The following is a 13,883-nucleotide window of genomic DNA, read 5'->3' on the forward strand; positions in this document are numbered from 1 at the left end:
TCGATTTTGCACCATTGGGAAAAGGTAACCTCTCCGTCGGGGAGGAGGAGATAAAGGTAACACAAAAAAAGGGCAAAAAAAGACAAGGTTAGTGGAACAGAGGGTGCTGGAGGAGGAAGGTGGGGTCTAGGGGGGTGACAGAGGGGGCATGTAATCGCACCAGGGTGCACCCACCCTCTGCCGCTTCACCTCACCTCCCTCTGCTTACCGCCCCGCACAAAATGTTAACTGTCAGTGTGAGTACTAATTGCAGATGTGCCAGTCTGCCATCATAATAAAATCAGAGGCAGGGCGGACATTAAGCATGGCTGGCTCATTTGTGAGACTGCTGAAAAGGTAGCATAAATGAATATTTCATTACCTTAATTACTAAGGAATACTCCTTTCCGCCAGTCGTGGAATGAGTGTTGCTGTAACTAATTATGAAAAGTAATAACATTAGGGATACTGTGATTGCCAGTTTATAAGGCGGCGTCTGCTTGCTGTTGAAGTATAAACCATGTTGGGAAACATACGGCGATGAGCGGAAGGAAGGAAGGAAGGAAGCGAGGGCTCGGTCTTGATCAAACCCACACATCTGCAAAAAGTGGGGTTTGCATGGATGAATGGAGCTCTGATTATTTACCCAGGGATGCTTGTGCACGTTTGAAATTGCCAAGTGAGGGTTTTAACAGGTATGAAGAGGCTAAAAGGCTGTGAAACTCACTTGGTGTGTAAATGACTGTGTGAATTATTGGCAACATGGGGAGCTCTTTAATACACTGTTTTCGATTAATGCAAACACAGCATATAAAAGGACACCAGCTACCTGGACCGCAAAGTGCAATTTCACAAATCTTTCACCACGCAGCCCTGAAGTACCTGCGCTTCCAAAAGGCCAGATTATAGAAGAGTGCCACAAGCTGCACATTTGCATCACTTCATCATCCCTCAGTCTTTGATGTCAGACACACGGCTCAATACCTTTGTCCGTAATTCACCTCTGCAGCCTGTGGGCACGTCCCATGCCCAGCTGTAATGTATGACCACTGATAAGGTCGTAACAGGGGGGGTGAGAAAAAAGGTAGAGTACACGGTCTGCTTTGATGGACATGCTAATTCCAATACCCCTAAGTAGTAAGAATAACAAAGTGGTGGAGAATTTATCTCAGGAATGCCGGAGCAAGACGGCCGGGCGATAAGGAAGTAGCTTCCCTTGGGTGGGGGAGAAGTAATTAGAGTGGGCTGACTGGTTAGATGACTGGCTGGCTGGTGGGATGGATGGAAGTAGAGGTGGGGGAAATGGAATGGAGGGCCACATTAAAGGCAAAGTTTCAAATAAGTAAGGTCCAAAAATGAACTTGACTGTTACATCTGAAGATTTTTTTAAATATCTCAGTATCGACTTCTGGCTAAACTGGAATACATCTCCCTCTGGTTATTCTCATTAAACACTTTAAGCATCTAACTAATCGCTTGATGGTCAAAAGAACACATTTGCAAGCTTTACAAAACACAAATGCGAGAAGAAAAAAAAGGCAGGAAAAAACAGCGTCACATCCTTGACTTTTAAACCAATCCCCAGAGAAGTTCATAAGGCCACAACCAAAATCACAAGGAACATACTAAACATTTCAACCTCAGTGATGTAAAAAAACAACCTCAGGCCCACAAGTCATAAACCCTTGACCTAAACCAAAGACCAGGCTGAGTCACACGTCCAAATAAGAGATCAGGTCTGAATAGTTGCGATCTTAGTCGTCTCCCACAAGGTTTCTAGGTCAGGAAATGCCCATCCAACCCTCTGCAGCCAGGCCTTTTCTCCTGCAATCCAGCTTGAACAGTAGCCGTAACCAAATTCAGCCTTAACTCACATCAGTTGTCTTTATGCCCATAAATGAGGCGTCAATAGCAAACTACAGCCACAACCACACAGACCTCAGTTTTATCACTTCATCACGACTTTAAAAAGTAGATAATGATAATAATCACATAGCATCTATCCCTGAAATTCGCCTTCAGTGTCTTGTTCAAACCAAACCCAAATCCTGGATTCCTGGTTTGTAACCAAAACCAAAACTACAACCACAACCCCAAAGATCTCAGCCCTGTCATCCTCCAGTCCAATGTTTAATTTACTGTCACATTTTAAAGGTGCTTCCTCTAAATCCTTGATCTCACGCCCCAAACCCAGACCCAAACTGCAGCCTGAAACCACGGATAGCTCCTCTCCACTGCAGCCTCAGCCCCTGTTTGTCCCGCATGTCAGAAAGGCTGAGGACAGGCCCGTCGGTGTGATTATCCCCCAGCTACCTGAGGAGGTGTTTGTTTGACATTCGCGTTTGACAGCGGCGGGATATGAGGCGTTCAGGAGAGGGGGCTCCCTCTCCAGTCAAAACTCATTAACACGTGAATTCACCTCTAAGAGTTTTTAACAGGGTCGACTTTGCTACACATGTCCACTGACTGCCCCACAGATGACATTTAAAGGGGAAGATATGCTCCCCGCTCCATGTTTCAGCTCTCCTTGACTCACTCTTGCCAAAGGTTAAATGAATCTTTGAATAACAAGGCCAGAGTGTAATTTCTGACCATTTCCTCCTTTCGCTGCAACCTCCGGTTAAGAAGGTGCTTGATCAACGCTGAGATGAAAGCGTGGAAGTGAGTGAAATTTGTGCAACCGCAAAATGACCTAATTTCGTCCTAATCTCGCTTGGCAATCGGCTGCAATTAAATTGAGATAACACATCTGAATTTACTTCCATGCGAGACGGGGGAAACCGGAGCACAAACGAAAGCAGACAAGTCCTCGTTAAAAAAAAAAAGGTAACGAGAGGGGTGCACTTAGGTGGCAGAGAAGCGGGACACCTTTTGAATAATGAACTACAGTAAGAAAGCGAGCCCTGATCAAATAGCATGTTCTATTATCCTGAATTAAAGGTAGGACGGTGTGCTGCAAAATGTGGAAAGTCGTTTGTGGAAAAGGCCTAGATTTCCAGATGTCACCATGCCTTAATCTGGTGATCTGTTATTGATTGTTCCACACGGCCATGACCTTGCCAGAAGAGCTCTTCCACCCGACAATCAAACATACATCAAAGAGTGTGTGTGTTTCCTTTAACGCGCGTGCGTGCGTGCGTGCGTGCGTGCGTGCGTGCGTGCGTGCGTGCGTGCGCACATGTGGCAGCAAGCGGCGCTTGCAGATCAGCGGTGCTGACATCAGAGCAGAGAACTGGAGGCTGCTTTCAACACTTGTTTGCACAAAGGTGTCATCTCTGAAGCAGCTGCCGTAAAAAGGAAAAAAATGGGGGGGAAAATCATTTTAATGGGCACTTGAGGTGATTATGTTTTTTTTTTTTACTTATCCTCAAACGTCATGAAGCTGTGCCCTGTTTTACGGTTGACAGCAGTGATACACACACGCACACACACACACACACACACACACACACAGTACAGGACTGCATTCACACACAAGCTCGAAACCAGCTGTGGTGCGTTTGTTCTTTTGATTTAATCTATATCTGTTCCTTTGTTGTTGTATTTAGGCACAATCCTGTTTGTCAAAAGCACTTTGGAAACAGATTTGACTTGAGAGGTCGCTCCCCATTATGATCCATATTACTGTATTTTCTGAACTGCGGTGAACATGACAAATAACAATCGGCTGATACAGAAAAAGGGGACATGTTACACAAATTATTTTAAAAAACATACAACTGCTACTACTCTGAAGGTAAGCTTGGATAAAAAATACAGGAAAAACTGCATTTAATTTGGTGGAACAGTTGCCATCCAAACTTCTCTTGTGCATCCAGGCGAGGATGCACATGCACACATATATCATTGTTAGGAAAACGAAGGTGTTTTTAAAGTTGTTTTCGCCCCCCTGCCATTTGATTATGAAATCTGAATGTTAGTTTACACCTGCTCAGCAACCTGTCGTCTGTCGCGCCCAGACTCCCTCGCAAATGGGAAAAGTAGACGCGTGGAAAATGTCGAAAATCACAGGCGAGACGCGGCGCAACAACTGAATAAGTGCAAACAGCAGGACGAGACGGAACGATGGGCCAAATAAAGACTTTGCATTTTCACTTGAGAAAGACTCAAATGAGGCATGATATTTCAAAATGCATTTTCCTCCTACGCAATGCATAAAACATGACGGCTTAGGGTAAATAGTATACACACGTAAATGAAAAGTCCAAATGCATGCAATTATTTGCCGGACCACTGAAGTTTCAATTTATGTGTTTGCTTTTTGTCAAAATCGCAAAGGAGTGAAAGGAGAAAACACAGAAAACATGGGGATGAGAGTAAGATGCAGAAGGAAAAAAAGAGAAAACAAGCAAGAAGGCATGAAATAAAGTCAGGGAAGCAGGAGAAAGACATCTGACTGCATTGCAACTTTACTTACTAGCGTGTCGCAGAACAGGCATACATTACCGCAAAGGGGGGAGTTGATACCCTGATAACCTGTCACATCATGAGAGAGAGAAAAAGAAGGGATGGAGGAAGGTGGGTCAGAGCTTGACAGGCAGAACGCTGCTGCCAGAAACACCTTTAAGTCTGTCACCTTTGCTCCATCACTCTCCATCTCTGCTTCTTTCACACCGTCCTGAGTCGTCGCTGTCCGAGCGACCTGCCCTTCTGACAATCAAAACGGAGACGGCTCTCGCCCTATTTTCATCATGCTTGCATGATGCAGTGACATGTCCAAACTACACTCACTCTCAACTACTACACAGCAGGGCCAAATTAGCACAATTGAACTCACAACTTTAATATCTCAAGTAGGTACAGCAGAGCACTCGCTATATTTGCAAGTGGCTAACAGGCAAGTAAAAACCAGTTTTTTTCTGAGGCAGTTCCTTCTGGGGAGGAAACAGAAGTTCAGCCACAGTTCAGCTGCCATTCAGCAAAAAGTGACTTCTGCAGGTGTTACATGTAAATCTGCCTCCTCTGTTATGATGCATAAACAAAATGCAAAAGATTAAGGCCAAAAGCATGCTGGGAATGCCACGTTGCTGCTTGTTTTACTACATTGTTTTAGACGATACATCATTATTGCCGTTTAAACATAAAGGGAAGTCACAGTGGCAGAGTTGGCTCACTATTGGCTGATTCATGCCTCAGTGTTAGTCAGGCAACAGATTCCCAGCCACCGCTCTCGCTTTCATCGTTCTTGGCAGTGGCAGTTGCTCTGTGCGTGTGTTTTTGTGCATGTTTGATTGTGCATCACCCCAAATACACTGCAACTTCTGCAGCTTCGCTTTTCCAAACCAATATGTCCCATCGCTAAAATCACAGGAATTTTGAGGCACCAAAACAACACTAAAAACAAGTACACGCAATGCAGCTTAAAGCAATTTTTCTGAGGGGAATAAAAGGAGGGATGGCCACAGAGGGGACATACAAACAGCAAAGAGTTGTCATACAAAGAGTTAACCCCCCCCTCCAACACCACCACCTCCACCCGATTCCTCCGAAGCACGGGTTAATATCATGGCTGCCTGGTAAGGCATTATCCAGAACCTCTCGGAACAAAAGGCCCCTTTTGCAAACAGACTCCTACTTTCCCCCAGTGTCCAAAGGTGTTTGCTGAAGTAAATCTGCCTAAATCCTGCGCAGCTTGGCCAGGAGGAGGGAGGGAAGGTGTACTGATAATCCTTCTTCTTAACCAAAAAGAAAAAAAAAAGTTCTGGGTGAGGAAAAGAAGGAGAATGGGAAGAAAGAAAACTGGAATCCATATCACATGATGCCATTTAAAGAGCTGAGGTACCCCCCTCCCCTCCATGTCCCCATCTTTGCTTAAGATTTGCATACATCTAGCCCTGGAATCAGATGGTAAAGATATCTTCTAATCATTTGATAAAGCAACAGATAAACTGGGTTGTCTATGTTTACAAAAGGGGATGTAACTTTTATTATCTTCATTCGATAGGTTTTCATAAATTTGGCAATGTAATAAAGAATTCAGGAAAGGCTCATTTCGACCACAAAAACACCTGCTCTTCCCTCAAAAAAAACCCCCAAAGAGCACTACAAAAGTGAGCTGGCAAATTCATTTTTTTAACATTTAAAGCTGCTGAGAAGTTTTGGAAGCACATGCTGCTGAACAGACTAGGGAAGAAATAAAAGCGTATCGTGAAGACACCTGCTCCCGACTATTATCGCCTTCTTTAAGCACAATTGGACGCAGAAAGGATTTTCTTCTTCTTCTTCTTAAGTATGAGTTGCCACGAATAGTGTGGGCATGCCATCTTGTAACACTATCTATCTGTCAGGAGAGGCCTGGGTCCCTGCTAGAGTAGAGAGGCTATAAAAGGCTTGTAACCAGGGGACGACCAACAAACAACCACAAACACCCTAGTTATTTCTCTCCACCACCCACCCACCCTTTTCTGCCTCTCTCTATTTTTCCCTTCCTCTTTTTTTCTCTCTCCTCTCCTCTCTTGCTCTCCTTTTTTTTCGCCCCCCTTTTCATCTCAGGCCCTTTTCTGATGCTGAATGCAAATGTGTAGCCCTGCTGCTAGCGGCGAAAGGGGCTGAATTGTGATTAAGAGGGAGAAGAAGAAGAAGAGGAGCTCCTTTCTTTGTTCTCCCCCCGGGGGATGTTTACCAGGAGAGACACGGCGGATCAGATATGAAAGGCATTCAGGTCAGCATTGATGTGAGCGAAAGTGAAATCGTACCTAAGGCATTCCAAAGACCCGCGGTGTCAGGGGTCTGGGCTCGCGGTGCCTCTGCAAGTGTGTGTTCTCTGGCCGCCAGGCGAAAAATATCTTCACACAAGCAGGGCGGTCGACGAAGGAAGAATATAAAAATGGAATAATAAAAAAAAAGGAGAAAATGTGTCAAAAATGTTTTTTGGCTATTTTTTTGGGAAGAGGAGGAGGCATGGATGAAAGTTTTCTGTCCAGTGTCCAGGATGGAGTTGAGATGATCATTAGTTTTCTTTTTTTTTCTTTTTTTTTGGTGTGTGTGTGTGTTGTAGGGGGGGTTTACAGCCACAAGCCATGCTATTTGCTTTTATCTGCCTTATCAAAGCGCGAAAAAAAACTGTGCATGTGTGTTGCTGTTGTGTGTGTGGAGCTGCTGTTGCTGAGCTACATTCCTGATTTAATTCCTTGTGGAAAGCGCATATTAGAGGATTTGTTGAATAACATATCAGCTTGAAAGCCGGAGATATCACACTGCGACGACTGTATCTCTGTCTCCCTGTGACACACATACGCAATAAAATAAAATCAACTGAATTACAATAACTGTAAATACCCCAGGCCCTCTGACAAACAGATTCCCTGATAAAAATGTCCCCTTCCCTTTCAAAAATGACACTGTTACCCAAAGATCCTTTTTGCTCCTATATATCAATGCTCCTGCTTGAAATCACAATGATCTCGTAAGGGAAGTCCATTCATTTTTATGTGCTTGGCTATATACACTTGACTCACAGACTTTGAGCAGATGGATATTTTTAGCTCGTGACGACTGCAACCGAGGTTAGAGAGAGGGAAGAAAAAAAATCAAGTGATGCAGAAAGCAACCGTACGCGCCGGAAAATAATAAAGCCTCACGCAGCCCGCCAAAGTGCAATGTGTAGTTGTGGCAGGACAAATATGCCTCCTTATTAGCCTGCATTGAGGGAAACCTGCTAGCCGTTCTACATGGGGTAATTGGAATGTGTCTATTTTGATTCAACCACAAGGCCGATGTTATAAAAATACTCCAGTGAGATTTATCCCCGGCTATCTGCGGGTCTGTACACAACGACACTGCGCACAGACTGATTCCTGCCGGCCCCTGTGATATCTCACTGTAATTATTTCACTTGCTTAAACAAAATAATTTCCCTCAACATGAATGCACTGCAAAACACTTTTCTCTGCTTCTTCCTGCAGAAAAAAAGCCATCAGGAGTGTAAGGTGTCTGATTTTGCTGCTCCACACAATTGCCAACCCGTATGGGAATGGCAGCAGTGAATGGCGCGGTGGACAACCCCCCGCCACTATTGACGGTATAAACATGTAAATGAAACACATTACCACTGACAATCAATTGTCCGCGAGCACCCTGCGAAACCTGCCCTCCTCCTCCCCTCTTTCTTCGTCTCACCCCCCGCTTGCTCAGTGACGATGGCAAAAAGCTGCCCCTACCTTGAGGAGGGAAAATCTGGGAGAAGGAGGAGGGAGGGAGGTTGGTGGATGGGACATGGCAGGAAGGAGAAGGGGGGTGAGGGAGAAGAAAAAGAAGAGAAAGAAAGGGAGCACCTTGTCTTACCCTCCCTGTTTTCTACTGCAGGAGCTGCGAACACAACTTTAAAAAAGCAGGGGAATAATGGCGTTGGACAAATTGTTTAGACTGGCAGAAATGTGGCATTGTCTGGGTCTGAATGCAAGGCTATCCCCCCTCCCTCCCACACGTGCACACACACATACACACACCCTTTTCCCTATTTTTTCTCCACCTTAAGCATGGATCTGTGATAACCTTAATAACCACATTCAGACTACTATATCAAACTCCAGCAGCCAGAATGAGACTCAGAGAGAGAGGGAGAGAGGGAGTGAGGGAGATTGGCCTCATCTTTCTGTTTCCTCTTTTGCTGTTGCTGCTTCAGATTATGTAATCAGTGCATTTCTGTGGGTATGTCCCGACATCGAAATGTCATCTGGGGTATGGAGCAAAATAAAAAACTGGGTGACTGCGGAATCAAATGAGAAAAAGAATGCAACATCTGTATTACCTCTTTCGTCAGCGCATCACCCAAATCAAAACCAGCACAATCGTGCCTGAAAGATTTTTTTTTTTCTACAAAAGACATGTTTTTGATGCTTGTGCTGGTTGAGTAATAAGAAAATAAGAACAGGTGTGCCAGTGCTTTTCTCTTGGGTGCTCACAGCTGGATGTGACAAGCAACACCTGGTGAAGGCCAAACTCTCAAACACTTCACGCTGCCGAGATCAAGTTTCACACCAGGAGAGGAGAGAGGTTTTCATGGCGGTGTAATAGTAGGGAATAGGATGATAGAAAAATGTCATTTCTCAGGTTTCGTTGCTTTTAAATATTGCTGCCATTTCAGAGTCTTTCAGCTGTAAGACAGCGGTGTGCGGGAGGCTTGGATGAGGAGGGGATAAGTCATGAACTGTGGTTAAATACCACATGACAGGCCGGGCAGTGAGTGAGTAAAGCTACTGTAGCACCTCCAACCCTGAAGGCCAACAGTCATCTGGATGAGAATGTCATTGGTTAGACAACTTAGTGAGCAAACGCCTCATTAATACTAATTGGCAAGAATGCTGAAATGCCCCTTCCATTTTGCAAAAGCAAATAATCCAAACAATTGCAGTAATCCCTGTGTGGGGATGCATTAAATGAAAAATTATATCACATCAAAATATAATGCCACTGAGCCTCAGTTGCCTAATTAAAACATAAAAACTAACCCAGAGGTAAAACATTTAGCGATTTTTTAAGCAAAAATAATTACAGGTGGCACGCAAATTATAATTTACACCACCGTCTCCAAAAGCCATTCAGCAAAATTAGCTATAATTGTACATATTTAACATTTGTGTATATTCATCTGATTTGTTAGTTAAGGGAAGAAAGAGGGAGTCTAGGTGCATCCGCCCTCCATCTGGTAAAACATTTAGAATAGCAAACGTGTGTGTCTGTGTACGCTGCATTTTTTGGTGCATTCGAGGCGTTTTGGTTAGTTCCTGCTGGAGGAGTCAGAGTCTGTCCTGCCGGCCGTCACACGCTTTGCCCTGCCCTGCCATCCCTCCACAGATGCAAGCAGGAAGAAGACAGAGAGACAGGCAGAGAGACAGAGAGAGGAGAGTGGCCAAGCCTCAATAAGCCTTTGCATTCCCAGGGGGGAGAATAGGGGATGAGGAGGGGAGGGAAGGAGGGGGGGTCATCAGACAGAGCTAGTTGTTAAGGTAGAAAAAAAAAAAGGAGATTCACATTTCACATTTTAAATCTAGTATGAAATCAAATCTGTTTTTTAATGTACATTCTCCTTGATGAAAGAGTAACAACGTTTTATAGGAGATAAAAATATTCTTTACCCCCTCTGCCAAAGCTTGCTGTCTCTTGTCAGGCTTAAGGGTGTGAAGATATATTTGCTTTGCTAATATTATTTTATCAAAAGCTGCATTTGGTACAAAAGCCAATACTGGTTTTCTCCCTCTCAGTCCCCTTTACTAAACAGGTGGCCACAGCTAAACAGGCTGTCATGTCTCCAAATGTGTGTTATTATTCTATTTTTCTTTTAAGTATAAATAATGCAAATCTACATACATAGATTGGAAATCTCCAGCTCCACTGCTATGCTCCTATGCTATTTAATGTGGAACAAAATGCTTGTCTGCTATCGATTGTATGAAATCAATGAATGAAATCTGATCTAGATAAATAACCTGTGGGGGCAGAGATTTAAAAACTGTTGTGGAGAAAGCAAATAAAAGCCTCATCTGAGCAGCTGAATCACAGCCTCGATGTTTTACACACACTGCTCCACTTCGCCAGTGTGTTTGGAGCCTATATGGAATAATCAGGAATAACGGGGCCAGGAAATGTCACTGTAGATTTGCCTCTTGTGGGAAACTGTGCAGTCAAATGGAGAAAGAAAACCAACAAATCTCCACCTCCAGCGCTCCAGTCCAGACCCAATTAATGTCCAGCATTTATCGGACATGTCATCCTTTTTATTTATGATGCCTCCACTACAATAAACTTAGTGATAAAGATAAACAAAAACGCACAAGTTTAAAAACTACAGCAACTATCAAATGCCATCTCCTGTGAATTATTTCACCATTCTACAAAACAGCGACAGTTGGGGGGTGGGGGTGGGGGTGGGGGGGGATCACTTGAAAATGTGTCTTATGGAGGTGTAAAGGCCTTTATAAAGACAGAAACATCACGGCTAAGACATACCAGCGCGTGGATTAAAGGAAATCACAACTCAAGTCACAAGATTGGACTTTTACAGGAGCAGCATGAGTCTGCTCCAGTCAGCGATGGTCTGAGTGACCGTTACACAGTCCCCCATGGCGGACTTTGTCCCGACGAGAAATGAGCCGGCACCGCCACGCTCCAACTTTCCTACATCCACAAGTTTCCAACTAACCTCTTTGCAACCTTCCCAAAATACTCCCCTGAAAAACATTTTAAAAACGCTATTTTTTAAGATTCCAAAAGCTCGAGTGGGGCCGTAACAGGACGCATTTACGCACTGTTTCTCTCCCGGATAGCGGTCCCTTTATCCCTGCGTAAAAGGGGAAGGCAGAAATGCGCACCAGCCGCGGACCCTCACACACCCCCGAACCGCAGTGAAAACCTTCAAACCAGGCTTACATCCAAAGATACCCCCACACCCACCCCCCGACTGCTTGGTTTGTCTCCCCCGTGATTTTCTTACCGTTCTTCCGTCTCGGGTTGGCTTGTTTTCGCCTCTTACACCTCGGGCCATCCGCCATGATCTCTTGCTTCATTGATAAGTGTGTGTGGGATCAGATGGCAGCTCGCATGGACTCGATTCCTTGATTTCAGGCTGATATCTGACGGGAAACACACACACACAGCAGCACCAACAATGTAGGTATTAGCGTGGGGATCCACTTGTGCCGGACGCGCGACATGAAACTGCAAATGTAACTTGGATGGAGGGGCAGATTGTAAAAAAGAAAAAAGAGCCGTGGGTGAAAGTATGGGAAGGAGCGGTGAGGGGATCCGTGTCCATCTAATTTAGATTTTCAGCTGATCGGCTCTCAGCTTTGTAGCATTAAAAGCAAAGCAAACAGCAGCAGCAGGAAGGGAATTGTAATTTCTCTTATTAGGAAAACCACAATTCATTTCGCCAATGAGGATTATACTTATAGTTATTTCATTCAGAAAAGTTTCAAAATCCGGCTTGTATTTTTGTTCACTTTTAAGAAAATAGATAATTTACTTATTCTAATTAAAACTGGCAGGATTTACTCATGTTTTGCGCTTTCAGCCCGGGGTTGGCACAGAAGGCGAAACAGGTTAACAAATCAATTTATTTCATTTAGGGTCAGATCCAGAGCCTACACGTTATAGACGGCAAAAGCGAGAATGAGCCTCGGCTTGGACTGAGCCCACACTGTGTGGTCTGATTAAAAGTTATAACTTCAATAAACACTTGGGTTCGCCTGAGAAAATTTCACTTCTAGGTTTAATAAACTAAATCCAAACCCTCTTGTCAACAGTTAATAAATAACAGATGGGGAATAATTGTTTTAAATGTGCCAAATGACTCCGGACTATGAGAAAAACCTTCAAGGCACAAATCGCGCATAAACAAGCGATAAGATTCAAATCGCCTGTGTGGGATGTTTGGTTCGCCAGCTAATTCATCAGCGCAAATATCGTTATTAGGAGAAGTGAATATTGACAAGAGGTTTTGTTTGTTGTGGGCACACAAACAGACACTAATATATTACATGCTGAAGAGACTCAGAGGGAAACGGGATGCATGTCGCCTTTTCTCTCCCAAGGATAGCGTTCTTGTGCAGCGCCAAACGCCCCGTAAAAAGCACATTTTCCCCGGCTTTCAGGAACCTGCAGGACGCCTCTACATCACGGAGGTAAAAAAAAATAGGGAAGAAAATCACAACAAACGCACCTATTTCCACCTGTGCAGGTAAGGCGAAGTTGGGCTCCAACTCTGACGCGGGCGCACGGAAGTTTATTGTCCAACCTTTCTCCGAAAAAAATGCTATAAATTAAAAGTGAGGAGGCACATACCTGTTTTTTTAGGGGATGTATAGAGAAGTCTTGTGGATAGGAGTTGCGAGGAACGATGATACTGGAGCGCGTCGGTGAGCGGATCCTTTTCCACCGGTGATAATAAAGCCTTAGAAATAAAGCCTTAGAAATAGTTGGGAGGAGGGAGGGACCGCTATTCCTGCTAGGGCAGGTTTACAACTGATGTCTTACACCCACTCCAGGAAACAAACCTGGGTAGGGACTGACGTGTTACGCCTCTTCTAATGACATTTTTTTTCTTTCCACCTCCTTTTCTTTGCCGTGTAACACAGAGGAGAAGCCCCCTGAAACGCACGCCACCTATCTTCACGGGAGGGGATAATTGAGGAGAGCCAAACGTGAGCATCTTCTGGGTTGAACGTGAAGTTTTTTTCCTCCCTCTCTCCTTTCTCCCCCCTCTTCCTCCTCTTTTCTTTCCCTCACTCTCCTCTCTCTTTCTCCATCTCTTCTCTTTTTGAGTGAAACCATCTATGTCGGGCTTCGACGCGGAGCAAAGAACAGGCGACAGAGTGTGTGTTGGTTTTTTTTTGCTTCCTTTCTCCGTGTGAATGTGTGTGTGTTAGTGTAGAAGGGGGGAGAAACTTGGAGCGCGTCCACGCCGGCCGCAATCATGTAAGGATTTTTTTCTTTATTCCTATTTCCACCCCGTTGAATTTGCAGAAATGGCAGGGTTTATACGGCAGGATGCAGGAGTTGGGGTGGGGAAGCAATTGCACATATTCTTCATTTGTGTAATTGGCTACGACTGCAAAAGGTTTGGGGATATTCGGCTTTTATCTACGCTGCAAAAAAATGTCCGTTTGGACAGTGTAATTTAGTGTGAAAAACTGTTTTTCGCTAAAAATGCCATGTGTGAGGAAAGGTCCAATTGTTTTCTTGTATTGAGCATAATTTACTAAATGGCAGGGCTAAATTAGCTTTGTTATGATTTCATTTAAGGAAATCATTTGAAATATTTGGGGAAAACTATTTTGAAACAAAGTGAACTTCCTGCCTTCAGCAGAATTTGTGTCTTAATTTTGGGGAGAAAAATTAATTTGTAAAGGTGAAAAAACAGATTCAATCACTTAAGACTTGGACTTGGACTTATTTTGCAGCATAAC

The 13,883-nt window shown here is 44.2% G+C and overlaps 1 protein-coding gene across 4 annotated transcripts in view; it reads right to left on the reverse strand.

Moving 5' to 3' along the window:
• The window catches only part of zeb2b (zinc finger E-box binding homeobox 2b), an 89,744-nt gene extending 76,147 nt beyond the window's left edge, over positions 1 to 13,597 (reverse strand). For 2 of the 4 annotated variants that reach the window (XM_038722038.1, XM_038722028.1), the window contains exons 1-2: positions 12,760 to 13,597; positions 11,411 to 11,549 (exon numbers count right to left, since the gene is read on the reverse strand). In XM_038722038.1, coding sequence (XP_038577966.1) covers positions 11,411 to 11,483 — 73 coding nt within the window. In that variant the 5' untranslated portion in view covers positions 11,484 to 11,549; positions 12,760 to 13,597. Of the gene's footprint in view, positions 1 to 11,410; positions 11,550 to 12,759 lie in introns of those variants that run through there. The other 2 variants (XM_038722047.1, XM_038722056.1) reach the window with 2 other exon arrangements.
• Positions 13,598 to 13,883: the final 286 nt, after the last annotated feature.

The sequence above is a fragment of the Micropterus salmoides genome, unplaced genomic scaffold (genome assembly GCF_014851395.1).
Source record: "Micropterus salmoides isolate LMB-PRFRI ecotype aquatic unplaced genomic scaffold, ASM1485139v1 Ms_hic_scaffold_1, whole genome shotgun sequence".
Lineage (NCBI taxonomy): Eukaryota > Metazoa > Chordata > Actinopteri > Centrarchiformes > Centrarchidae > Micropterus > Micropterus salmoides.